Source organism: Pecten maximus, chromosome 9 (assembly GCF_902652985.1).
Source record: "Pecten maximus chromosome 9, xPecMax1.1, whole genome shotgun sequence".
Classification (NCBI taxonomy): Eukaryota; Metazoa; Mollusca; class Bivalvia; order Pectinida; family Pectinidae; genus Pecten; species Pecten maximus.
The window spans coordinates 10,024,951-10,052,356 of NC_047023.1; the positions used below are offsets into that span (position 1 = coordinate 10,024,951).

At 36.9% G+C, this 27,406-nt stretch overlaps 2 protein-coding genes across 4 annotated transcripts; one reads left to right on the top strand and one right to left on the bottom strand.

Moving 5' to 3' along the window:
- Positions 1 to 1,000: 1,000 nt before the first annotated feature.
- On the top strand, positions 1,001 to 6,712 carry LOC117334577. The gene is made up of 3 exons (XM_033894271.1): positions 1,001 to 1,514; positions 3,097 to 3,330; positions 5,010 to 6,712. The coding sequence occupies exons 1-3, from the start codon at positions 1,037 to 1,039 to the stop codon at positions 5,621 to 5,623; spliced, it is 1,326 nt and encodes a 441-aa protein (XP_033750162.1). The 5' UTR covers positions 1,001 to 1,036; the 3' UTR covers positions 5,624 to 6,712.
- Positions 6,713 to 8,154: 1,442 nt separating this feature from the next.
- Positions 8,155 to 27,157, bottom strand: LOC117334575. Of its 3 annotated transcripts, none has more exons than XM_033894269.1 (15): positions 27,065 to 27,157; positions 25,934 to 26,071; positions 25,282 to 25,331; positions 24,954 to 25,053; positions 22,427 to 22,515; positions 20,718 to 20,832; positions 20,405 to 20,536; positions 19,592 to 19,810; positions 17,666 to 17,821; positions 14,163 to 14,251; positions 13,651 to 13,709; positions 11,963 to 12,054; positions 11,066 to 11,114; positions 9,859 to 10,089; positions 8,155 to 9,408 (listed from the first exon to the last, which is right to left on the bottom strand). In XM_033894269.1, exons 2-15 carry the CDS (start codon positions 26,066 to 26,068, stop codon positions 8,744 to 8,746), a joined length of 2,181 nt encoding a protein of 726 aa, XP_033750160.1. In that variant the 5' UTR covers positions 26,069 to 26,071; positions 27,065 to 27,157; the 3' UTR covers positions 8,155 to 8,743. The 3 variants fall into 3 exon arrangements, with proteins under 3 accessions (XP_033750160.1, XP_033750158.1, XP_033750159.1); XM_033894267.1 differs by having other exon boundaries at positions 8,155 to 9,396; positions 9,847 to 10,089; XM_033894268.1 differs by having other exon boundaries at positions 8,155 to 9,396; positions 9,847 to 10,089; positions 27,098 to 27,154.
- Positions 27,158 to 27,406: the final 249 nt, after the last annotated feature.

Below are 27,406 nucleotides of genomic sequence, written 5' to 3' on the forward strand. Positions count from 1 at the left end.
CGCTCGTGAGTCACAGCTGTTACAATCTTTCCCCTCCAAAATCGTGCATTTGTAAACAAACATGGCGGCGTCAAAATGTTTGAACGTCGGAGACCGTGTATTCTACAACGGAGAAATTTGCCAGATTGTTAATTTCTATCAACCTGGAGCAGACTTTGGTAACGATATGTTGTAAGGTCAATGTCCACAGGCAACCTTTGGAGAGCATTTCTACGTGAATTGCTGGCCGACATCCCCTCAAGTTCTCGTAACGTTGCCGTCAATTGGCTTAATGGGATTGACGTCAGCTTTCGAATATATTGATTAGCACGCGCGCCTTATCGTTTCTTGTGAATTGTAACAGTCATGTATCGACACATTTTCCGGGGTTTCTTTGCAGTTTTTCTATTAGGAAGAGGTAGATCTCAGAACTAAACAGTACATGGTAGAATAGAAATAATCAACTTTGACTCGAGTATTGTTGCAGAATATACAACTCGGACTTGGATATTTTGCAATTTTATATAATAACTCAGGCCTGCGGCCTTCGTTATCAATTTAATTTCAAAATATCCGAGTAAATACTGACGTGCTTACATATACTCTTATCTTCTTGTTTTATAGTAGACAAGAATAGGTACACGTACGTGCACTTGCCGTTGTCGCTATAAAGACATATTGGAAAGGAAAATGTCCAAAGGTGTACGGTAATTTATACATTTTTGTTGTAAATTTGATTGGGTTCAAGTTCTGAAACTGAAACTTCGATTTCGTACTGTGGATTGTAGTTCAACCCCCACCCCCAGCGCGCCAAAAAAAGGCATTAAATTATTCTACAAAGTCGTTGTTAATCTTTACCACTTTTGTCCGTTTCGATAGTTCTATCTGGAATACTTGTTTATATGACAGCTAATTTACGTCTATTTCTCCTTCTTTTGCGTTAGTTTAGTAAATCACGAGTAAATGAATTATTTGACTAAACTTACCGTTTTGTCCATGTCCGTTCCTGCCCACTCCGGAGCCACACAGATTTTTAGTATGTACCAGTAAAGAAAACATGACAACAGGCGAATCGTCTTCATCACCTTCATCTTCATCAAAACGTGGATGTGGAGACTCTAACATTGGAGGATTTCACAAAAAACCGCGTACAGATAGCTCTCCTAACGTTAGCGTCACTAGTCATGCTATTGACAGTGATAGAATATTTGTGGACTTTCCAAAATCGCTTGTCAATGCACTCAACATTGCGTTAGACAGTCTAATGGACGAGTCGACCTGGATGGGCTACATATCGTTAACACCTCTCAAAATTTTAAACTCAAATGCCACAGATTGTCATGAAGGCTACCGATTTTCCAAAGCCTATTGTAGTTCAGAAAAATATCCCACGCAGTATTCGTTTGGTTCCGTTTTCATTAAAGGCTTATCCATATTGATAGAGTTCATACTTCATAGGACGATACCAGAAAACAAGCAAGATAAATTTGTTCTCGGGAAGCTGCTACATTTCCTGTCTGATAGCCTAGACACAGGTAAAGTATAAAATACATACAGGCAGCTTGGTTTAAGAACCTTATAGTTTCATGTAGATCACTTTGGTGGAGAAACAGACTTCTGATTTCAAAATTCAAGATGGCCACTGGCGGCCATCTTGAATGTCTAATCAAGTTTAATATAGCATGCAAAACTTAAGCTAAGCCATATATGAGAAACAGCTGAAACAAATGTTTATAAGCGAATGGAATGACTAACCACCAAGAAAAAGTTATTGAAAATGTTTACCCTGGCACCATTTGATTTTTCTTTCACATATATTCATCAGATGCTATATATCTGTTCAAATTGCCCTTTTTGCATTTGTCACCCTATCCGTCCATACACAATCCTTGTCATCACTACTTCTGGAGAAGTAATACATTTTAATGGAACTCGATCACTCAATTTCATATTCAGGTTGCCTTTGATTTCTTTATGTTGTGCATGTTTAATTTTGAGACTGATTGACGGAAAGCGAGATGACCAACAGGCAGCCATTTTGAATTTTGACTTTTACACTTTGTTATCGTATTTCTCAGTCAGTTTCTCAAATTCTATATGAAGGTCCCTTAAGTTGGTCCTTATAGTAGTGCATGTTCAATTTTAAGACTGATCAACACCAAGATGGCCAGCATACAGCCATTTTGAATTTTGACAGCTGAAGTTTGTTCGGTCAAGAAAGATCTTCGTGGATTTTTCTCAAATTTCATGTGCAGGTTCCCTTGTCAAAGGATTTAATAGAATAGGATATAGAAAGAAGGGAAAACTAGAGAACTTAAAAGATCAATTCTACATAAAAGGTTCTGTCAGAGATTCATTTATGATCCTTGTTAAAAGTTGATGTATGATACAAATTAAGTTTGTTGTCACTATATTCCAGGAGGCACTTGTTTGATCTTTTTGAAACTTGTAATATGGACATGTTTGGTATGAGCTTTAGTTGTGCATGCTACATTTTGGGTTTGATTTAATATGTATTCAAGATAGATACAACCAACCATTTTGAATTGGAACTTTGACATGATAAAATAATGAGTCCCTCAATGTTAAATTAAAAAAAAAAATTCCAGATATTTTGTCCTATGCATCAGAATTCTATGAGGGCACGACTCTGTTTTCAGGTCACCTGAGACAAAGTCTCAAGTGACTTATTCTAATTGTTTGTCCTTTGCTGTGCAGTGTTCGTCGTCTGTCACTAAACAAATTACATTTTTGACTTCTCAGAAACCCCTGAACCAATATACTGCCTATATGTGACTGCCTATAGCCTATTACATAGGTTTTGTTTCACCAAGTAACTGAAGTCAGTGCTCTCTTGGTGTCAGAAATGTCTTCCTTTTGAATAAGTACCTTCGATTCTCAGATGATGGGTACTTTTTTGGTCCTTCTAGGATCTAATTTTTTAAGGGTCAAGGTCAAAGGTCATATAGGTTAACGTCGGGTTATGACAAAGTAAACATTCAAATGATGGACACTAAAAGCAATTGTAGAAATATCAAGGTCTTTGAAGTAACATGTACCAAACCTGGAGGTGATCGAGTCATACAGGCCCATTGAGTCTCTTGTTATTCATTCCAGATGCTGAAGCCCTGAAAAACATGGAAATGTACACAGAGACAGAACTGAACACAGTTGTTACAAATCATCTTTTTGCCAAGTTGTCCACATCCACACTATTTACCATTGATAAGCAGCTGAGCAAAAGCAAATGTAGAGGAAATGAAAGGAGAGGCTACCTAAATGGCAAACCTTGGTGCCCTTGCGAACAAAATGAGTGTCTACTGTCTGGAGATTATGGAGATACAAGTATAGGTATATGGATATTGCGGCTAGTATTTACCAGGATTTACATATCCCCCTTCAGGAAAGAACTCGTCCTCGAGTTATCCAGGGGTAACAGTTATATCATCTTCGCTAGCCAAGGCTTCTGATTACGTTACACTCCACGAACCCTTGGCGGATATAGTCGTGTTCAAACCGTCGCGCCCTGGAATCCCAGGGCAACCAATCAAATCGCATTTTACATTCAGGCTTGGTTTCGCATTAAACAAAAACTGCGGCACCCAGTACAGAACTACATTGTCGACTATGTCATGGCATTTTACCTATATACAGAGACGTACAATTATTGGGGAAACATTCACAGTGTTTGATCAATTTATATAAGTCATTGATCACACATCTCATCGAAATTGACACAAGCCTTCATGTGTGTCTGTAAACATCACCGATGAAGTACATTGGTAACGCTCATTTTGATTGGTCGAAAATTTCATGAATAAAGGGTGGTAATTTCGAATCTCCGCTAGAGGGCCAGAACTGACGACTATATCCGCCAAGGGTTCGTGGAGTGTAACGTAATCAGAAGCCTTGGCTAGCGAAGATGCAGTTATATATGTAACCGTGTTGCGATAAGAATAATTTCCAAGTCCCTGCATGGGCACAAATGTAACAGAGCTCATGATTAATTAAATTTAAATCAAAATCACTGCCTCCGCTTCTTCCGGGATCGAACTTGGGACCTCTAGCTTACTAGTCTTAAGCTCAAGTTAACAAGTTAAGAAAAGATGTTTCTATAGCCAAGCTATATATTGCAGCTAGTATTTACCTGCAGGGTTACATGTCGATGAGGAAGAAAAATATTCTTAATGGTATACATGTAATTTTTATGTACCTGTCAAAATCTGATGGAAGTATTAAGCTTAAGGTTGAATGTTTACTGGTCTTTGTGTAAATTTTTGTCAGTTTTCGGCTGATCTATTTGGAACTTCGTAGCTAGCTATATTAACGCGTACCTTACTGTAGTTTCCCCCAGGATTGCATTTTGATTTGAAAAAGTTTGATTGAAACAATTCTTCATGTTAATATTCATATTACATACATTTTGATACAGTAATTTATGTCATATTGGCACTGAACCTGTGTGTGTATCCAGTTTCAAAATCCAGGGGCGCAGACTTTCGAGGATGATTTGTATCTTGCTGTCTGCAGTACTCATGTTGCATTAGGGAATTGTGACGGTGTATAATATATGGTAGTAGGCAGGTGCAGGATAGTACAAATGTATATAGATACTAAAATTCTTTTGACAACATTTTGTATGTAATTATGTTAAATTGATAATAACACAAGTGCCCTGGTAGCAGTGATCATTAATTCTCTTACGCTAAATTGCCATCATGCATGAGTGCAGTCAAACTTCAGACCACCCTCCCCTAGCTCCTAGATCATAATGGGTGCACTGGCCGTGGGGGGAAAATGTAGTCTGTTGGGTTAATTGTTGGTTTTCCCCCAACATTCAAAACAACATTTGTTCCCTTAGTGGGATCATAATAAAAACTGTACAGAGCATAAATGTTGATTGATGACTTTATGCACAACGTTGAATTTTATTACATACCTAGATTGAAGCGTACTATTTCATCACACATTTGTATATGTGCCCCTTGAATACTCTGATTTCCTGTGAGACCTATACTGTTGTTTTACAGGGAACTGGATGGTGTGGCATGGTAGTGTAGATGTAGTAATCAACCATGACGTCATCATCGTGTCCCAGGATAACGAAGACGAAAACTGCTGTCATGGTGACAAACCTCCAGCGGAAACGAAAAGTAGCGTCTTGAGAAGAAATCATCAAATTATTGCCCAAAATATTGTATTTTCATTCCTGCAAAAGCACAGACACCCGGAGAGTGATAACTTTCTCATTCCATGTATAGGCATTACAAGGGAAGATATTATTGTATACTTGTATGATTCCGTCCACGATGTTCTCCTTGAAAGCTCATTGCTTCCATTACAAGGCATGGTTTCATCTCCTGGAAATAAACTTAATTTAGTAGCAGTTTTAGTGTCATGGTTGGTTGTCAATTATAAATACCTGTGTGGTGGTGTGATGGAGGAAATGAAAACAACAAAAGCAGAGTTCTTTTCACAAGCAAAGGAAAAATTAAGCATTTATGAAACTTATTTAAAATCTGGTGATGTGAGAAATACCCGGCCTACAGTAGATTCTGGAGACCAGGTGAAAAATCTACATCACCCATTACTGATTGATTTGAAGAAACGAAACAAATTGGTTGTTCTGGAACCAAGGGAGTAATAACTTAACAATATGCATTGTGTCAAATTGTATTTTAAACATAAATTACCGGTACTAGACTGCCATGCTGTTTCAAAATCTTGAGTCAAAGATTGTTAATCTTTTACGTTCTCAGTTTGTGACTCGAAATTATCCAATGAAAAATATCTTTTATTATATATTCACATCATTTGTGAATGACCTTGATCTGTGCTTGACAGGGCAAGTACCGTCTTGGAAAGTCCTTGAATTTTGTTCTGTGACCTTGAAAAGCCTTGAAGGCCTTTAATCCTGACCTGTGACCTTGAAAATTCCTTAACTATGCCATTCAGTGTTTCGTACATTAGATTATACCTAGAGAATATGGGAAAATTTACTTTCAAACCAAATTTGAATGGTAAGTTTTCCAAATTTAGGTCTATGACTTCAAGGGTGACAGTTCGAAGGTGAAAGGCTGTTAAGTCTCAAACTGATAGCCCTGAAGAAAACTGGCAAATCAGTGCTGAAATGGATCATGCATAAAAAGTGTCAACTTCGCTGGCCAACGGTGTTCAATGTGATACTCTTCTTTTCACAAGGAGAGTATTGTATCGAACACTCTTGGCTAGCGACGTTGAAAACGTGTTTGGCATTGTAGATATCTTTTAAGGTAAATGTATTATTTGCCCGAAGAGCAAGTGAGCTTATGCCATGGTGCGGCGTCCGGCGTCAACTTTTCCCTTTAAACAACTTGATTAGGCCAAATGTATACTGGAATGAAGGACTACTCTGATATTTTAATAGAGTGGTTATCAGCATAATATCTGCAAAAATAACGTAAATGAACTTCAAGGATGCTGTACAACCAGGTGAGCGATACAGGCCCATTGGGCCTCTTCTTTTTATAAAAAGTTCCTCAACAGATTTTCTTGACAGGCTTCAAGAAGGACTTAAATTTGGCTTGATTAGATTTGTATGCACAGTGCTAATGGATGCAAGTGTGAAATCATGCCCATAAAATGTATATAATGTTGAGTTATAATGGTGTACATGCATATTTACTGTAAACATATGTTGCTGTGTGGTAAATTGTAACAAGTTATATTGATTGGTTGTAAAAATACAATACCACAATACCTGGGCAGTGGTGATCTTCATCAATGCTGTACCTTGACTTGAAAAATGTCCTTGTTTCGGTGTAGAACATTCCAATATTTATTGTGGCCCCATATTTGTATTTGACTGATGGGTAGCGCACGTCTCTTTATGCCCTTATGCAGATTTTACAAATATCATGAAATACTGCATACTAATGTATTTTGATGAAAAGTTTTCATACTTGTATCAACAAAATCATATGCTATTTAATACCTTTGAACCATATTTGAATTTGTTGCATATCAATAGTTAAAATATTCTTTTTAATATAGAATTTCGTCTCTAAATCTGAAGGTTAGGTTGAGATTAGAAAATCTCACACCGGTAAAATAGTGGATATCCCTGTTCAGGGTAAGAGAAATAAGTTTTCTGAATAATTTAGAAAATTACATGAAATTTTATCATGTAATAATGTACATGTATTATGCAATCTCATAAAACCTTATCCCTTTTTGTTTCATCTCTCGGATTGACATTCTGCTAATTCGTTTCATTAATACACATTTATTTCTTTTTCATTAATACACATTTATTTCTTTATAATACTATATTATATTAAATAAATCCCTTTTAACAAAAACCATCTTCTTTTTTTTATTTGTATTTTATACAGTGATGAAGAGAATAAAGAGCACACTAGTAACTATCGTTCCAATGATGGGTCTCTCAAGCAGATTTCTACACATATGACCCCTTTGACCTATAAAAGTGTGAGGCTAATTGTTGAGGCAGATGTTTGAGCTAAAACATTGATTACTCCTTAATTGGTAGAAACTTTTGCAGATAATTTGATTCCATTAGTAGATGCATTACATGTACACAACAATTAGGGTAAAGTGTCTTGCCCAATGACACAACCATGGCAGCACAGACTAGCCTATTTCTCAGCTTCTTGAGAGACACGGAGTGGGAGAATCGAACCACACACCTCGGATCTTCACCTGAGGTAACCTGTCTAGCACTATAACTAACTGAGCTATCATGCTCCAGAAGTTTGAAACAGCATTGCATTTATTTAATACTTATACAGGTATTAGAATACAGTTATTACATTTATCATGAACTTACAAACTTAACAAGCCTACAAATGCCACAAACCATCTTTGAAAAAAATAAAAGAATTTTATTTCACATTTTGTTTGTGATCCTCTATGGTAAATTATCTGAAATATCAGTATCCTAGCATTAATACTATATTTATATATTGATTAACTTTCAACAATAGCACCAAAACACTAAAAGATACAAATTCAGTGGATGACACAGTTACCGGTGCTACATTATTAATCTCTCAATTCCAATACATTTGTATATATAAGCTAAAGTTTTCCACTATTTATGTTGTGACAGATACTGTAGACAAAGCCCAGCAACGTTTCATCAGTTTTTTGTGTATACAAAAACACAACACTGTAGACATTATTGTGACATGTTTATGTAAAATAAGTTAAAAATAGATAACAACAGTGAAATACAAGAACAAAAACAAACAGTACTAATAAAGTATAAAATATATAAATTACATATTCAGAAGATATAAAACTTGGAATTAAATTAGGACATATACATGTAGATACGAAATGGCAGACAGGGCCGTTTTCGTTTTTGCGGTCCAAACGGTTGGACTGATGTTGTTCGTTTATGAAATAAAGACCTGGTGATTTTATATTGTTTTCGGACAAGTCTTGATAAAGACTTCCAAGGCCTGTATTAACATTTGCAGATCCGTCAAGGTATATGTTTGAAATATCACATTTAAAAACTGACGAACCAGTTTGTCCGCATAAATGAACAGGCCCTTGGACATTCAGAGTTAGTGGACAGTTCTTGACACCAGATTTTAATGCCTTTATATCATTACAGTGACAGCCACAAATATATCACCACTTGTAAATAACTTCCCGTATCTAATGGTGAATTTGAAAAGAAGAGACTTAAAATTGTACGCACTTATAAATCTAGCTAGTACTCATACTTCACTACTTAGCACAAGCTTGAGTATTGTTAGCTGTGACCTGATCTACTAATTGATCTCCGTGGTATTGTTGATTTGCGGGCTGCTCCAGGATTTACCCCCCTTAATGTTTGACTACTGACCGATTCAGTATCTGACCCTGTATCTTGTTGATCACTGAGAGAGCTCAGACTCCCAGCCCTTCTCAGCTTCAGTGTTCTGTTGGGAACAAAAGTGTTTGGAAGATATTTCTGCTCCTTTTTAACTTTCCCTGTTTTTTTCCCTACAGGTGGAATGCCTGGTACACTGCTTGACCTGCCCTCCTCTTTATTCTCTAGAGAACTAATCTCTGCATGCAGTTTTCCCTCCTGACCTTCATTCTTCTGTCTTCCCTCTGATGGGCTAGACACTCTTTGTATATTTCCTGAACGACTCACACTCCTATGCTTCCTATCAGGCAGACTATTGCCCCTACGACTACTGCGAGGAGGTTTAATCCCTCTACTGTTCGAGGGACTATTGTCTCTTTGCATGCCCTGTATCGAAGACTTCTCCTCTAAACTGAGACGTGACACATTCTCAGTACACTGAGCTAATGGGTCCTTGTTGAGTGAGCCACTTTCGTGTAATGAGAATCTATTGTCAATGTTAGATTTGGCAGCTGAGTGTCTATTTTTGGTGCTGGCTTCACTATCTTCATTCCCTGTTAATATACACATATATAAAATTGCATTTCATTTTTAAAATTTTGGATGTAATTTAGTGAAACTTGTACTGAATTAAAATGTAGCACCTATGAATGACATTAGATTAACATGTAGCACATTTGAATGACATTAAATAAACATGTAGCACATTTGAATGACATTTAAGGATTTCTCTGGTAAAGGATACTGGCACATATCTTCTTCACCAGACTCAAATAGTGATGTAATACAATGTACAATGAAATTGTAAACAATTGAAGGAAATCTCACAAGTTGTAGAATTATACTTTATATGTATAATTTTTTGATTTTGGAACACAATACAGTAAAACCTTGCTATGTCGCCACCTTCTGTCTTCCGCGATTTTGGCGATATAACGAGTTCGGCAGTATAACAGGTGCCAATATAACGGGGTTTTACTCTACTGTAAATTCCATAAATCTACCTGAGATGGTGCTCCTGTCCGTGGCTGCTAGTGTGTCGTCACTCTGAGGAAACATATCTTGAAAGGAGCTCTCCTGTTTGTCCAGGAGACTTTGTAGTTCCTCCTCAAGTTTCTTTTGTTCTTCCTTTAATTCTGCTCTCTCCTTCCCTGCCTTATCTCTCCGCCACTGACTTTGTTTCACAGCCTTATCCAGAGATTTAGTAAACTCCTCCCCAAACTGGGACAGAACCTCCGCACCACTCCCTATCATGAAATGTTACAAAATAATTTTCTTGTTTCTTAAAAACATCTAAGGACTTATTTTACAGTATTTCAGTGTGTCCTGATCAATATTCAATCAACTATTGATATCTAAAGATAAACTTGAATATATTTCATGTTATGGAGATAGAACACCAAATAAAAGTGTGCAATAAAAATAAACTGCAAAGATTAAATTCTTTAAGAATAAAGAAGAACTAGGTAAGGTAACAATTATCATACATGTACTCGGTATAGCTAAAGCAGTATATGTACTTGCCCCTGCTAAAAATAGTAACAGTGACCTTGACCTTGATCCAAAAAATCCTGAATTTTGAACTTGTCAGAGATATTATGGTCCTTTATCCTTGTGTAAAGTTTGATCAAAATCTTTCAAGGAATGAAGCCACTAGAGCACTGACATGGCGTACATATATTTTTGTACAAGACAGACAGAGATGAAACCTGTAGTGCCCTGTGATTGTGATGTATAGGGGACTACATTTTCTCACATACTTCACAAGGTTATCCTGTGGTTGCTAGGGAAAAGATCAATTGATCTTACACAGGGGGGTAAAGACATCCGGCACGCGCTATATGACGCTTCTCACAATAACATGACATCATCATTTTACATTGAGTAAGTCGTAAATGATGACGTCATAAATTTTGAAGCACATTCTAAGGAGCATTGAAGATGGCACGATGAAAACTTTCATAAATAGTAGTTCTGTTCCGCGAACAAGGATATCTCAACCCTCGTGTAAGAGTTTGGCTGGCCAGCACTCGGCAAGCCTCGTGCTGACTGGCCAAACTCTTACACTCGAGTTGAGATATCCCTGTCCACGGAACAGACCCATAATAGATTCTATTAATCATTCACACCCACAGGATAGAGACTTGGGGACCTCACACTGAGGGGGAACAGAAGTTGATAATCACATTTTATCAAGACTTCATCACCACTCAGTATACTAACCATTTTCATGTTTACCCTCTGTTGACAGTTTTAGGACAGCATCCATTAGCTGAAATATCAGAAAACAACAAAATATATCTTTAATGACTACCAGTACTACTCTTCAACTATTTATCAATGTAACAAGAGCAAAAACGTAAGTGACAGAGCAATACATGATATACGTGTCACTTTATCCAATGTATATGCCTGAGTATTGGTGACAGTTCCTTTAATAGCATATATATATAAAATATAAACTTTATTTATTTTACAACAATTGCGAAACAGTTTATATATACCATGCTTACTGGCCCTGATGACTGCATGCAAAGAGTTTTAATGTGGGAGGAAACCGGAGTTCCCAATAAAAACCCTGCTTGGTTGAGCAAGTTACCCTTAAGTTTATATGGCTGTCTTAATATCCACTGAAAATTTCAATCACTTAAAGAGGCTTACCCGCAGACGGACCGGTAAACGGCACATCTCCGATCACTAAATAAACTTCAGTACACGTTTCTATGTGACAAAATTAGAGGCTTTCCGACTTTATTTCTTGAAAACAATTACAGAATATGTATTTAAAAGACGTTTTAAAATTCAACCTGAGAGGGAAATGTATGGAATATAACGGCAAATCTTCTTTGTAAATCGCCGCTGCCTTTGAAGTTATCACTGTGCGGCACTGTGCACGTGCTTGTTTCTTTGATGTGTCAATCAAATTAGACTTATTGCTGGTTGCGATTAAATAAATAATATTTAAAAGTGAGGTTTTAATATCACTTTTCAGCGTTTTATAAGGAAAATAAAATGAAAAACTCAACAATTCCAACAATCTGTCATGTGTAAAAAATCTTTTTCTATTAGCCAATTTTTCTGATCTCTCTGCGGGCAAGCCTCTTTAAAATCACAACTCACCTGATCCTCGCTATTTTTGAAACAAGTCAGGAATTGCCGAAGACCAGTCTCACTGCCTGAGGTTTTCATACTTAAATAGGCCTCCAAAATATCTGTAACATAATACGGTGATGTAATCACAGCTATGTCATATATACTGACCATTTTCAGGTAATATATGACATCTCATCGTCGAAGATGATGACATGTGTGTCCTTATTGGTACAATGTTGAATCATCTTGTATTTGTTTAGAAACATGTGAACAAAGGACAATTCTGATATAGCTGTAGGTTTATGTCTGGAGACTTGACTGAGAACAAACTTATATAGCTGTAGGTTTGTGTCTGGAGACTTAACTAAGAACAATTCTGATATAGCTGTAGGTTTATGTCCCGAGACTTGACTGAGAACAAACTTATATAGCTGTAGGTTTGTGTCTGGAGACTTGACTGAGAACAATTCTGATATAGCTGTAGGTTTGTGTCTGGAGACTTGACTGAGAACAATTCTGATATAGCTGTAGGTTTATGTCCCGAGACTTGACTGAGAACAATTCTGATATAGCTGTAGGTTTATGTCTGGAGACTTGACTGAGAACAATTCTGATATAGCTGTAGGTTTATGTCCCGATACTTGACTGAGATTAATTCTGATATAGCTGTAGGTTTATGTCTGGAGACTTGACTGAGAACAATTCTGATATAGCTGTAGGTTTATGTCCCGAGACTTGACTGAGAACAATTCTGATAAAGCTGTAGGTTTATGTCCCGAGACTTGACTGAGAACAATTCTGATATAGCTGTAGGTTTATGTCCCAATACTTGACTGAGAACAATTCTGATATAGCTGTAGGTTTATGTCCCGATACTTGACTGAGAACAAACTTATATAGCTGTAGGTTTATGTCTGGAGACTTGACTGAGAACAATTCTGATATAGCTGTAGGTTTATGTCCCGATACTTGACTGAGAACAAACTTATATAGCTGTAGGTTTGTGTCTGGAGACTTGACTGAGAACAAACTTATATAGCTGTAGGTTTATGTCTGGAGACTTGACTGAGAACAAACTTATATAACTGTAGGTTTATGTCCCGAGACTTGACTGAGAACAATTCTGATATAGCTGTAGGTTTATGTCCCGATACTTGACTGAGAACAATTCTGATAAAGCTGTAGGTTTATGTCCCGAGACTTGACTGAGAACAATTCTGATATAGCTGTAGGTTTATGTCCCGAGACTTGACTGAGAACAATTCTGATATATAGCTGTAGGTTTATGTCTGGAGACTTGACTGAGAACAAACTTATATAACTGTAGGTTTGTGTCTGGAGACTTGACTGAGAACAATTCTGATATAGCTGTAGGTTTGTGCCTGACACTTGACCAAGAAAAATTCAATACCACATCGTCTTATCATATTTTGATATAACATTTGTATAATTTAAAAGTACCATCAATTTTTCCTATGATTATTGTAGATTTATCATCAGACTGGGATAAGGTACAAACAGAACAGGTCCTGATGTTATATTGTATGGGCTATTCCATTAAAATATCTACCTGACCCCAGGAATCTAAAATAAATAACTTCTACCCATGGTTGGATTTCTTTCCTATAAGTTCTAGTAATTTATTCAATAACTTCTGGAACCTGGAGTCCGGGGTGGGACAGATGTTTTACTGGAATAGCCTGAAAATAACTCACCACGTAGAGGCTTGATGAGGAACTCATTAGTGGACTTCTCAAAGTCTCTGTATCCTTCCCTGTAATATAAACAAACTTTATCAGGACCTTTCAGAGTGTTGATATATCCGTCAACTTTATCAAAGGCCAGTATAACTGAATTGATACAGAGAATGTTCACTGTAGTTTATTGAAACTCTTAATAAACCGTTGGTTGTTGCTCCACAGTAGTTGATTCAATGTGAAGTTTGAGAAAGATTCTTCCTGTACTTCTCAAGAAACAACGATACCAATAATTGTTTACAGACGGACAGGCAGATAGACAGATGGATGGACGACAGACACCCCAGGTATGGCGATTTGAATAGCTCACCATCTGATGATGTTTTAAATAAAGAACTCTTACCAAGGTGTGGTAGATAAGTAGTTTTTGTGGATGGTAAATCTACTTATGATATATATTGTGAAAACTTCAAAATTATGGATTTACAACAATGGATTATGCCATCAACTACAGGGTATATACAGCCTACCTTACTGCGGTCAGGAGTGTCTCGGAGTAGGAGATCTGGAGATTATAAACAGCTTGATGGAATTTCACTTCTTCTTTTAATCCTTTTATCTAAAAGTTAACAAAGTTTAACACACCAAAGACATAAATAATAGTTACACTCAAATAGTGACTTTTAGAGTTTTAAACAAGTGTCTTACACAATTCTGTGTAAAGGTATATTACAGTGTAGAATTCCTGTCTTACTCTGTATAATATGATGTCACAATACTTTTCTTTGAATAAAACAGACTGAGGAATCGCCAATATGTGATGAAAGATGAGTTGTCGAGTTTTTTTTTTTCTTTATGTATTATTTCGTTCATATACAGTGGAACTTCGTTAACTCGAACTCGGATAACTCGAATACCCCGCTTAACTCGAAGTACCTCGCCGGTCCCGGCCGAATTCTCTCTTTATCTTAGTAAAAAAAACTCGGAAAATTCGAATTCGGATAACTCGAAAAACTCGGATAATACGAAGTAAAAATTTGGTCCCAACAATAAAAATCCTACTTGAAATGTTCGAATAACTCGAAGTATAATTTTCGTCGATCGGTGGCAAACGCCGACATTTTTTAAGAGCTAGATCTAAATTCCGTTTGTAATACTGAACATATCGGCACTACTAACCTACAGATACCGGACAGAAGTATTCGGACAAACGCGTCGTAATATTTACCGCTCAATTTCGCGCGGCGCATAAAAATAAGGATAAATCCAGTTTGGAGGCTTGGTTCGCGTAATACTATACGTCATCGGAAAGATGACGTCACGCGGAATGTTGTGGCGGTAAAAATAAATTGCGTCGTCTGCTGACGGAATCGCAGGAATTCACGGAAGTAACATGGGTCGTCGTGGTAAAGAATTGACATCAGGCTTAAGAAAAGCGGTGGTAGCGATGATAGAAGGTGGGATAAAACAAACAATTGTTGCAGATAGGTTAGAAATACCAAAATCTACAGTTTCTGATATTTGGAAGCGATATGTGAGACGAGGAAACACTGAAAATACACATCGATGTGGAAGGATGCCATATTTGACAGATCGCGACCAGAGAAAGCTCTTGAAAGTTGTTCGTGGAAATAGGAGAAAATCGTTGGATGAAGTAACAGCCGAATTAAATGACTACAGGAACATTGTAAATGATGTACAGGTTAGTAGTAAAACAATTGACCGGAATTTAAAAAATCAGGGATACCGTAGAAGGGTAGTGAAGAAAACTATGGTTGTTCGTGAAGTCAATCTGAGAAAACGTGTGTCATTTTGTTTTGAGAAAAGAAATCTGACTGTAGAAAACTATTGGAAAGATGTTATTTTTTCTGATGAAAGTCAAATCGTGATCGGCAACGACAACAGAATTTTTATATGGAGGCGAAAAGACGAGGCATACCGGCCAGCCTGCATCTGTCCGCGGTCACACCGGAAACTTTCCGTGATGATTTGGGGGTGTATTACCCATAATGGAGTTGGTACTGTTTGCAGTGTAAATGGAATAATCAATGCCCTAAAGTATATTGAAATTTTGGAAGAAAATCTGTGGCCAGTTTTAGCGAGACACTTTGCAAACCAAAACTATATTTTTCAACAGGACAATGCTCCAGTTCACAAGGCTCGTGTTGTGTCTGAATATTTTACAAACCACGATATTCCCGTTCTAGAATGGCCCCCACAAAGTCCTGATTTAAATATCATCGAGAATGTGTGGTTAAAACTAAAAATACGACTAAAGGCAGTGGTCAACAACATCACTAATCAAACAGAGCTTTTTGACGCAATACAAACCATCTGGCAAAGCATTGATGTAGAATATGTTCAAGGCTTATACCAATCGATTCCCGCCCGTCTGAAGGAAGTACGGAAGTCCAAGGGTCAGATCACCAAATATTAGGTCAGTATCACAACACATATCATTTTTATAAAGAGTTTTATTTTTCTAGCGAGATGTGCACATGACGTTACGGCGGCCATTTTGTCCGAATACTTCTGTCCGGTCTCTGTACATGCTATTATAAGTGTTTCATAAATTCATAAAAGAAATTGTCGGTTGAATCTTATAACAACAAGACTTGGTGATAAAAAGTACTGCTTTACTTACATCAGGTAATTTCCCAAGGCGGTCGCCGATATCAGTACACACGATAGTCAACAACTCATCTACCCGTTCGCTCAAGCGGAACTAATCTCTGACACACCGGTAGATCTACCCGGCTGATGTTTTTACAGGTGTAGAAATGACACAGTCACCGGCGCCTATTAAATCTTTAAACTGCTGAAACAATAGCGTAATTACTGCCGAGGTGTTCAGAGTACAACTGTAACGGTCAGTGCTGTCTATTAAATCGGATAAAACGCCAACTCAGTTACAGTAACATTTTATACGCACATGCGCAGCCCAACTTCCGGTGCTAATACACATGGAAATGGCGTGGTTATCAATAAAAAGTAAGTAGGCCGAACAAACAGTATTTTATATATGTCCAATAAAAGGTAATGGTTCTGTTACGTTTTGTATGCAATCTGTGTTAAACTTAAACGGTTATTTGTTTTGACATTAATAACTTGTTATTTTGTCGAATTCCGTTTTATCGTTTACCTTTTGCAAACATGACTTGCACATCAGATCGTTTTGAAGTGACTAAGTGAAAGAAACTTTATCGTGACTGTATATCGGCAAAACTACACCAAATTACAAGTGACATAACGAAACATTACATATATATTTACCAGTATTGACCAGTCTTCACACTAAACTGATGAGCGACACAGCGAATTTATAATGATTATATAATGTTGACAAATATTGACCAAACTTTTCACCAAAAACGATAACTCGCTTAATTCGAACACTCGGATAACTCGAAGTTTTTTCGTGGTCCCGTCGACTTCGAGTTAACGAAGTTCCACTGTAGATCATAGCTAACAATTTTATTATATAAAATTATATAAGAGGGATTAACTGTTAACATACATCTAATATCAATGACCAAGGACATTCATTGTCACATGCATGAACAAGCATTAGCTGATAATTATAAGACAGATGTGCTAATTGCAAATACAATGTACTGATATTGTTCTAGGAAGGAAAGTTATTTAATTACAAATTATCCAATGATACAGGTTTGTGGGGTTGAAAATTAATGATTTAGATAGCATGTGGTCAATTATAATTCTGGGGAGTCTGGTAACCTATTAATACATCTGTGATAAAATGTACTGTTCAAGTCCAGATGTTTACCTGTTGAAACAGCTATTTATATTGTTCTGAGGAGGATGTTTAACTGTTGGAACTGCTATTATAATATATATTCCTCCAGGAAGGATGTTTACCTACTGGAACAGCTATAATAATATATTTTGTTCCGGGAGGGATGTTTTACTGTTGGAACAGCTATAGTAATATATATTGTTCTGAGGAGGATGTTTACCTGTTGGAACAGCTATGATGATATACCTGTATATCATTCTGGGAGGGAACACTTACCTGTTGGGACAGCATGTGATGATGATAACTCTGGGCTTTAAGGAGAGCGGTCATCACTCGCTTGACCTCTGGTATTTTAGACTTAGGAAGACTAGGAAGACTGGCCATCACATGATCACAGGTCACATCTTTCAGCATCGATTTCTTCAATGGTGGCTGCAATGATATCAGTACTTCAGAAAGAGTATCAGCGTCCACATCTGATTTAGGTGGTAGCATTTTTAGATTGAAAGGCTACAATATCATATATACAGTAAAACACATTTAATACGAACACGCTTATAGCGATTTTATGGATATTGCGAACTGATTCCGATTCCCCAGCTATTCTCCATCTTACTTCTATGTAATTCTATAATCATATTGCGAATTTCACATAGCGAAATATTCTCTATAACGAACCAATTAAGCTGTCCCGTCGGCTGAAATTCTGTGTTATTTTAACACTATAGTACGAACCCATCATCCAAAGTCGGAAGTCATGCCCTGGTGATCACGACCGTGTCCCCGAGAGGCGCCCGAGGGTACATTTCAGGGTACGTATATATTTGTACAGATATTGAATCGGTGAGTTGTGTTTTCGATAACTTCTGAATAAAGTGAGTTGTTTTATCGATGTTTATGTTGAGTTGTTAATCCATTTTTCTTAGTGTGTACACAGTACATATATGTTTTGCAAAGGCTTCATCATCAAGCGACCTGAGAGCTAGTGAAAACGAGGCTTCTGAGGTAAAGATCAACGCGACCGATTTCGTCAGTCATACGGAGATGTTGTAAAAGACGTTATGAACGTTTCAGACAGTGAAGACGAGAAAATAGAGAAAGAGGAGGATTCCGTAAACAGTGGTGCTATGGCGAGTGATTATTTACAGGTGACAGGCCGTTTTCTGGAGTCTCAAAATCATACGTCAGATGTTTTTAGTACCTTGTACACCCTTGTCTCACGAGAAAAGTTTCGTCAGAAAGTTATAACTGACTTAAAATAATTGCATCTAATATTTATAAAATTTAATATTTTCATATAGCGAAGTTTTTAGGAAAAAACAATAGAATTCGTAATACGAAGTATCAATATAACGAACTGATTCAGTTGGTCCCCTGGGATTCGTTATAACCGTGTTTTACTGTACTCCAGAAGCATATAATACTACCCAGGTATAGTCCGATCAGAATGACCCTGTCGTGTTGAGCTTTGATTAGCATATTGATTACAGACGAGTCTATAGTCATTTAGGGGAAATAGTTGTTTTGTGTATATATACATATATCTGTTAGTTGTTTATAATGTAACAAACCTATCATCAGCTGCATCATTTGTATTTATACTGGTCTAGATTTAGCGACAAAACTGTTAACATGTGAACAATTGATCACATAGTTACTTGAATATGTGTAAACCATGCATCAAAAATAAATGGTACAACCCCTGTGTTGTCAATATAAAATTGTAACAAAAACGAACGGTCCAAAACAGCACCCTGCTGGACACAGTAGTATTCCTAATCAATATGTTTTGTTAGCACACCTGTGCACAAATGGAACTACCCACTATAATGTTGACTATAATGGAGCATTGATGTGCGGAGCACCTGTGCCAGGACGCAAAAAATCCCAAGTCTGATGGTCCGGGGCCAGTAAATTTGGTCTATATACAATTAAATATTGATCAATACATACCAGATAGGCCAGTAGAATTTTCTTGCCATTTTGAGAAATTAAAGAAGCTGCTAATTCAGTTAAATGGGACCACTATATGTCAGATTTGGGCAAGTACTTTTCAACCTAAACGTGCCCAAAGGACCATTGAATTAATGAAATCATATTCCTTGCCCTGCTTGATTCCCTCTGAGTGTATGAGTATCATAATGTTATCTTATCATAACCTTTTATCAATACGATACAGTTTTATGTGAACAGATATCATACCCAGGGTGCACTGGGGTAGAGCAGTGAGAGAGAAAGCAGGTCTCCACAACAGTCTTTGAGGCGGGCACAGGACCTGAGGAGTTGGGTTGATGCCCTGTCACGGATCACACTAGCTACACATGATGACGTCATCACAGATCTGTCCTGTGGGGTCTCCAGGACATCGTGAAGCTGCGTAAGGTCTTTGTATAGGGAGGATAACTTGCTCTCCAGCTTTGACTGGTAAATATCAAAATTTAAAATATTAGAAACATTACTATAATATTTCATAGGCAAGATATATAAATTGTCAGTTTTCGCTTTAGGTTTAAACAAAATTTCATAAAAAATTACAATTTACTGCACAGTAATGATGTCTGATCCCAAAAGAGGGGCCTTGATAGGTCAGTTGGTGAGAGCACCAGCTATGTAATCGCAGGTGACAATCCGAGGCCTGTGCCGGTTTGTGTTTCACAGGAAGCTGTCGTTGTTTAAACACTTTACCATAATTGCAATGGGCCTTTCATATATTGTTCAGTGAGGTAGTTACCAACTACTACAAGGAGACCCTATCTCAAAACAAATGCTGACTGTTCAAGGAGCGATAAACCCAGCGAGCAAACAAATAATTTGTCTCGAGACGAGATTTCATGCAAATAATCGGAACCCTATGAATATTAATGAAAGAACACACATGAAGAGTAACTCTCAGAAGCTGGGTCAGGAAACTATTTTTATTTTTGTGTATACTGTAATTACATTTGTCAAAAAATAGAAATGAAATAAATTCTTTGATGTCATTACAATATGCTGTGTACTTTCTGCCAAACATACCACATGTTTTAGGTTGATGTAGTCAAGTCTACCGGAGGCTATATCTAACAAGGTACAATTCTGGAAGGATTGTGGTTTGATGAAGGCATTCATAAACATCAGAGCCTGGCCTTGTGTCTGTGTGGAGCAGTTCTGTTAAGAGAAAATTCTGTTATTTAAACATCAATACTTTGAAATCATAATTTATGAAAGACACTTCAATGAAAAATTTAAACTATAGTGAAATATATTGATCAAAATGAATAGGAGATATATAGGAAAAAACACTAAATTTTTTTTATAAAGATATCATTTCTTCAATGACCAACTATACCTCTATGTTTTTGAAAAGCTTGATTCTACTCGACTCAGCAGTGTGTACCATCTGTGTGAAGTCTGACCTTGGAACAGAAACTGTTGCTCCTGGGACCTCCAGGGCTATATAGTGTCTGAAACAACAACGTAATAACCATTGCCAGACATCATATGGCTTTTCGCAGTAGCAACATACAACAGAATAGTAGGTTGTAAGTCAAGGTAGTGTCTGGAAGGACAAGGTTATATAGCTTGTGTCTCGACAGACAACCATTGCCAGGCATCATATGGCTTTTCTCAGTAGCAACATACAAGAGAATAATAGATTGTGTATCAGAGTAGTTTCTGGAAGGTCAAGGTTATATAGTCTGTGTCTCAACAGACAAGCACTGACAGATATATTGTCACCTTTTCTCAGCAGCAACATACATTGTACGATGGAATACAATACTGTAAATCACGAGACCTTACCTCTTCAGACATATTTGTGAATACATGATTTTGCAAGCTCTGATCTAGAAACGACTTATAATTAGCAAATGATGGTGTCATTGACTCGGCAAGGTTCCTATATCAGTTAATGATATTTTATTTTGAACTATGTGAGAAACATATTTTTAAGATAAAGTTAACCTGAAGATATGCTCACGATTTTTGTCAAAAATCAATAAGCTTTTCAAAAGTCTATGATTCTAAAATTGATCCTAATGCAGTACAGCTTTTACAACAAGCATTATGAGAGAATACATATCCACTACCCGCCCCTGCTAAAAATAGCAAAAGTGACCTTGACCCAAATACCCTGAAACTCGACTTGATCTGAAGCTACTCATATTGAAGTTACATCCCTTTTAGCATGGCTAATAAAAGTGCAGAAAACTGAGTGGACAGACTGACAGATGAATGTACAACAAATGGACGGCTGGACAGATGGGTGGACTGACAGATGTACTGAGAGATGGACGGATGAACAGACAGATGGGGAGGAAAACCTATAGTCTACCCGGTTTCTCTATAAAAAATTCTGTGTCTCTACTGTAGCTGAAACAAAGTTAAACATTAAAGATTATCAAGAGGTCATTGAAGCATGAAGTAGAGGTCATATATATTGGCCCGTGACCTCAATACATTAATTTATCAGTTTAGAAGGAACCCTAGACCTCCAGATGTATCTTGAAGATATGCATTTCATTTCGTTTGTCGATAGTTTTGAAATTTGTACACGGGTGCAGTGTAGCATGTCGTACGTGCTTTCAGCGCGTGTTAGCATTCGACGAGATCGTACACAGCAGTACGGACGTGTATTTTTTCCCCCTTCAGGTTGGGTGGGTGGTAGATATCGTAGAGCTTATTTAATCTCGTTTTTCATTTATTGTATTTGTGTATTTTTCTAACTATTGGTTTTTATGTTTGTAGAACACATGCTTGAAATACAGTGTAGTATTCCTATTCCAGTGACAGCGTTTTTTCATTGTGACATTCAGGAATGTGTATTGGACTGGATAAGTGGACTTGTGAAGTACATTCCTGAATATTCATGTTAATTGCGTTGGTTTCTAATCGTACTTGAAACACTGCTGTACACGTATCTCACATGCTATTAAATTGTCGAAAAAGTATTTGGTTTATGTTTTCATTGAAAATAGATACGAAATGATTTATGTACGGATGAGGAACGAAGAAGAACATAAGTCAAGTTATCATTACATCAATGATGGCCTATGTTACCTGCATTTGTCAGCCAACCATGTAAGGGCATTCTCCACCTCCATTAATGCTCCACTGCGAGAGCTCAGGGCCTCGGACATCAACAGTACCTTAAAGAACACCAAACAGATGTTTTTATTAACTCACAACGGCCTCGTATCAACTTATTTTATGATATGTGAAAATAACCAGTAACATGTAAAGACAAAATTTTTACTTTGATGTAGGTCAAAGGACAAAGTTATAAAGCCCAAGTGACCTACCTTCGTGAACCCAAGTATGAAATTCCAGTGACAACAGATGGATGGCGAAAGTAAACAAGAGGCCCAGAGGGCCTGTATCGCTCACCTGGTTTCATGAGATATGAAACAAGAACTATGCTTAAGTATATTTGCCACTGGTATTGCTATGTCAATATATATCATATGCATTTTATATGGTTACATGAACATTGTTTTTATTGTAATTCTAAAAATGTCAATTTAGCCAAATTGATCCCTTTTGGCCCCGCCCCTCGGGGTCAGCCCCACCAATTGTACAATTTTGAATCCCTAACCCAAGGGGATGCTACCAAGCGAATATGAGCGATATATATATATCCATTGCTTAGTTTCAGAGAAGAAGTTGTTTATATCAATTTAGGCAAATTGACCCCTTCTGGCCCACCCCTCAGCCCTCAGGGGGGTCAGCCCTATCATTTGTACAATTTTGAATCCCTACCCCAAGAGGATATTACCAGTCAAATATGTGAGATATCCATTGCTTAGTTTCAGAGGAGACGTCGTTTATATCAATCTAGCCAAACTGGCCCCTTTTGGCCCCGCCCCTAAGACACCCAGGGGGTTAGCCCCACCATTTGTACAATTTTGAATTCCTACCCCAAGTACGTGCTACAAGGCAAATACGTGAGATATCCATTGCTTAGTTTCAGAGGAGAAGTTATTTATATCAATTTAGCCAAATTGACCCTGTTTGTCCCCACCCCTCAGCGCCCCGGGGGGTCAGCCCCATCATTTGTACAATTTTGAGACCCCACTCAGTAGTGATGCTACCAGGAAAATATGAGCGATATCCAATGCTCGGTTTCAGAGAAGAAGTCGTTTATATCAATACAGCCCAATTGACCACATTTAGCCCCGCCCCTCAGGCCCCTGGGGGTTCAGCCCCATCATTTGTACAATTTTGAATCCCCACCCCATAGTGATACTACCAAGCAAATATGAGCGATATCCATTGCTCGGTTTCAGAGAAGAAGTCGTTTATATCAAAATAGCTAAATTGACCCCTTTTGGCCCCGCCCTAGAGGCGCCCAGGGGGTCAGCCCCATCATTTGTACAATTTTGCGTCCCCTACCCATAAGGATGCTTCTGACCAAATTTGGTGAAATTCCGATCAGCGGTTATGAAGAAGTCAAATAAGTCAATTGTTGACGGACGGACGGACGACGGACGACACGGTATGGCATAAGCTCACCTTGGTCCTTCGGACCAGGTGAGCTAAAAACTATAGTTCTAACATCCTCTCCCTATTGTTTCCAGCGGAGAAAAGTCACACAACTTCGGTGCATAATGACTATAAAAGACAAAGGATATGTCACTGGAGTTTCACATTATCTGACATAGAAAGATGGATGGAAAACCGGACTCCAATATACACTCATTTCGGGAGTATAAGGTTGTTGGTAGTCATGCTTGTTTGTTTTGGGTTTTTCTTTTTTCTTTTTGCTTTATATTGCTTTTATCATATCACCTTTGTCTGAATTTGATAATGCACATTGGACAAAAAATCATGTTAAAAAGTCTAGGGCAGGTAGTACGTAATTAAGGAAAGTCAGGTACCTGTAAACATCTATATGTTGGAAAACTTGAACTACATTTTGTGATAGTTAATCATGTAATACTGTAACACATTTAATGATAAATACATCAATGATCAAAGATTGATTATGACATTATATCCAGATATGATGTTATAATCAACCAGGTATGATCATGTCATAATCAACCAGATATGATGTCATAATTGACCATATATGTCATAATCAACGAGATATGAACATGTCATAATCAACGAGATATGATCATGTCATAATCAACTAGGTATTATGTCATAATTGACCATATATGTCATAATCAACCAGATATGATGTCATAATTGACCATATATGTCATAATCAACCAGATATGATGTCATAATTGACCATATATGTCATAATCAACCAGGTATGATGTCATAATCAACCAGATATGATGTCATAATTGACCATACATGTCATAATCAACGAGATATGATCATGTCATAATTAACTAGGTATTATGTCATAATCAACGAGATATGATGTCATAATTGACCATATATGTCATAATCAACCAGATATGATGTCATAATTGACCATATATGTCATAATCAGCCAGGTATGATGTCATTATCAACCAGATATGATGTCATAATCGACCAGATATGTCACTATCACCAGGTATGATACCATAATTGACCTGGTATGATGTCATAATTGATCAGATGTCATAATCAATCTTTGACTAAACACCTGTCTTTCTAACTGTATGATGTGGGACTTCAGTAATGTGATCCTCCTCTCGTCAAATTTCTCATGAGAATTTTCAGATACCAGCTGGTTATAAAGAGACCTGAAAATAAATATAGGAATGAACCAGGAATTCAGTGTTTTAGTCTTTTGTCCTATTTCCATTTTCATTGGTGAATTACAATCGCAATATTTGTCTGATTGAGCAAAAAATATAAAAACCAAAAAGTTAAAATAAAACACAAACGCATTGTCTTGATGTCTATTCTATATAATTATGTTGATCTGAAAAAAAAATGTTACAGAACTCACTGCCAGCTTTGTTACATACCTCACATCCTCCAAATCTTTTCTCAGCTTGTTATTTTCTGCTTTAAGTGCCTGAAAATTAAATATAGAATAAGATGTATGGTATTATATATATAATTGAATGATATGAAAACTTGAACCCAATTAATCACAACCAAGTTATCATACGCGCTCATGGGGTCAAGCTTCTTTATTTCTTCAAAATAATTATAATTAATCTAGAGAATTTTCATAGTGAACTCACATACTGAAAAATACCTGATTTCTTAAACATTTTTGCACTTTATACTATAAAGGAGCTTCCTTAGATCAGAATTATAATGCTAAGACTAAGAGCTGTTTAAATTCGGACCTACGGAAGAAACACCTTGTTGGACTCATTCCTTTGAAGTAAATTACCTTGATTTTCTAATGAGATCTTTTGTATACTCTCCGATCCACAATTTTCAATGATTTCCACCTAGAGGAATGTTGTACGTAAGACCCCCAACCCACACCACATAGTGATTTTTGCACTTTTGTTTATTTTAGATCTATCTAATATGTATTTCTCCACTAGACAGAACACAAAATCCCTCTGCCTATTTTCGTATTTTTGTATTACGGCTTTATTTCTTTTTTTTTATTACTTCCCCATAATTTGACGACATATTTTTGTATAGTTTAAAGACTACCTTTATCTCCTTTTCAGCTTTAGTGAGGCTTGCACTGCTCCTGTTCTGAGAGCTTGTATTACTGGCTAGACTGCTGTCCAGACTTGGTGCCAACAAGGAGGACATGGTCAAGCGACCCGCCATTGAACTCTTCATGGTCTGCAAGTAACAACATAAAATGAACAGAACTTTATATTAACTGAGCATTGGGCTGTGGTGGCCAAGTGGTTAAGGTGTACCAAAACTTTATCACTAGCCCTCCACCTCTGGGTTGTGAGTTCGAAAACTCTACATGTATGTTGGGCAGTTGCCAGGTACTGACCATAGGCTGGTGGTTCTAAAACCATTTTGTTCTTAATTTTTCATAAACCATACAATTCCCCATCTGTATCACACCCCAAAAATCTATCTGATATTTGCCTATTTTTCATTTTAGCATACTGTTCATTTTCTAGTGTTTATCTAAAATATCCTATTTTCATATAGGACCCAGGAATGACCGTTTTTTTCTTTTTAGACATTTATTACACATACACAATTTGTATTGTACATTTAACATGGGACACCTTGAGTGCGATATAGTCATGTCACTGTTTATTCAAGTGAAAGAAAATCTGTAGTACTACTGTAATTCAACTGATAGCCACATGAGATATGTGTGTAAATTATACAAGAATGTTGTAAAATTGGTTTTGCACATGAACACTAAAGTTATGAGAAATGAAAAGCCATAAAGTAAAAATGAATACTAGAGATCTTATCTGTAAAGAATATATTCGCATTTTAGAATATGAAATCACTGGGGATTTAAATATTTTGAGTAACATATGACATCAGTTAACAACGTCAACAAAACACTATAAAGATGAATATATACAAATGTACAATCTTTAAAAATCGGGGTATATCTATTGATGAATAGAAGATATCGATAACCCCAATTACATGTATATAGATTTCAGGATGTATATGAATTCTTAATTTATAATATTGTGGTTGTTAAAATGTCATTCATATGTTACTCAAAATACAGAAACCGAGCCCCTGTGCCCCTTGGCTGATGAGGATGAACAGAAACGAAGGAAGTAGAGGAACAATGCTATGGGGTGGGGTGGGACGGGGTAGTTTCAGCACCTTCTATGGGATACACACAATAATGACAAAAAAGTTGTATCATATAGTTACTGTATACTCGGCAAATGATGTTCACGTTGGAATGTTTACATTGTGGGCGCCATGTTTATAAAGTATTGTAAAATTAGAAACGGCATGTGAATGTGCTGGTAAAAAATAAAATCTTTCAGTAAATTTAAATAATATGTAACAGGGAAAATATGGCTATCATTGACGAAAAATCAAATTTACGATAAAGCTTGAAAAACATTAACATAGCATTTGCTGCATTATCACCGTATTGATTATAATGATGTTCAGATAATTTGAAATCCGGATATTTCCGAAAGGATTTTCTTTCTTTCCGGTTTTGCCTTTATT

Coding starts and splice junctions, on each gene's coding strand:
- LOC117334577 (XM_033894271.1), top strand. CDS start 1,037: ATGACAACAGGCGAATCGTCTTCATCACCTTCATCTTCATCAAAACGT. Junction 1,515..3,096: donor GTCTGATAGCCTAGACACAG/GTAAAGTATAAA, acceptor TATTCATTCCAG/ATGCTGAAGCCCTGAAAAAC. Junction 3,331..5,009: donor TTATGGAGATACAAGTATAG/GTATATGGATAT, acceptor GTTGTTTTACAG/GGAACTGGATGGTGTGGCAT.
- LOC117334575 (XM_033894269.1), bottom strand. CDS start 26,068: ATGAAGAGTTCAATGGCGGGTCGCTTGACCATGTCCTCCTTGTTGGCA. Junction 22,516..24,953: donor TCATACAGTTAGAAAGACAG/GTGTTTAGTCAA, acceptor GTGTTCTTTAAG/GTACTGTTGATGTCCGAGGC. Junction 13,710..14,162: donor ACACTCCTGACCGCAGTAAG/GTAGGCTGTATA, acceptor TTTATATTACAG/GGAAGGATACAGAGACTTTG.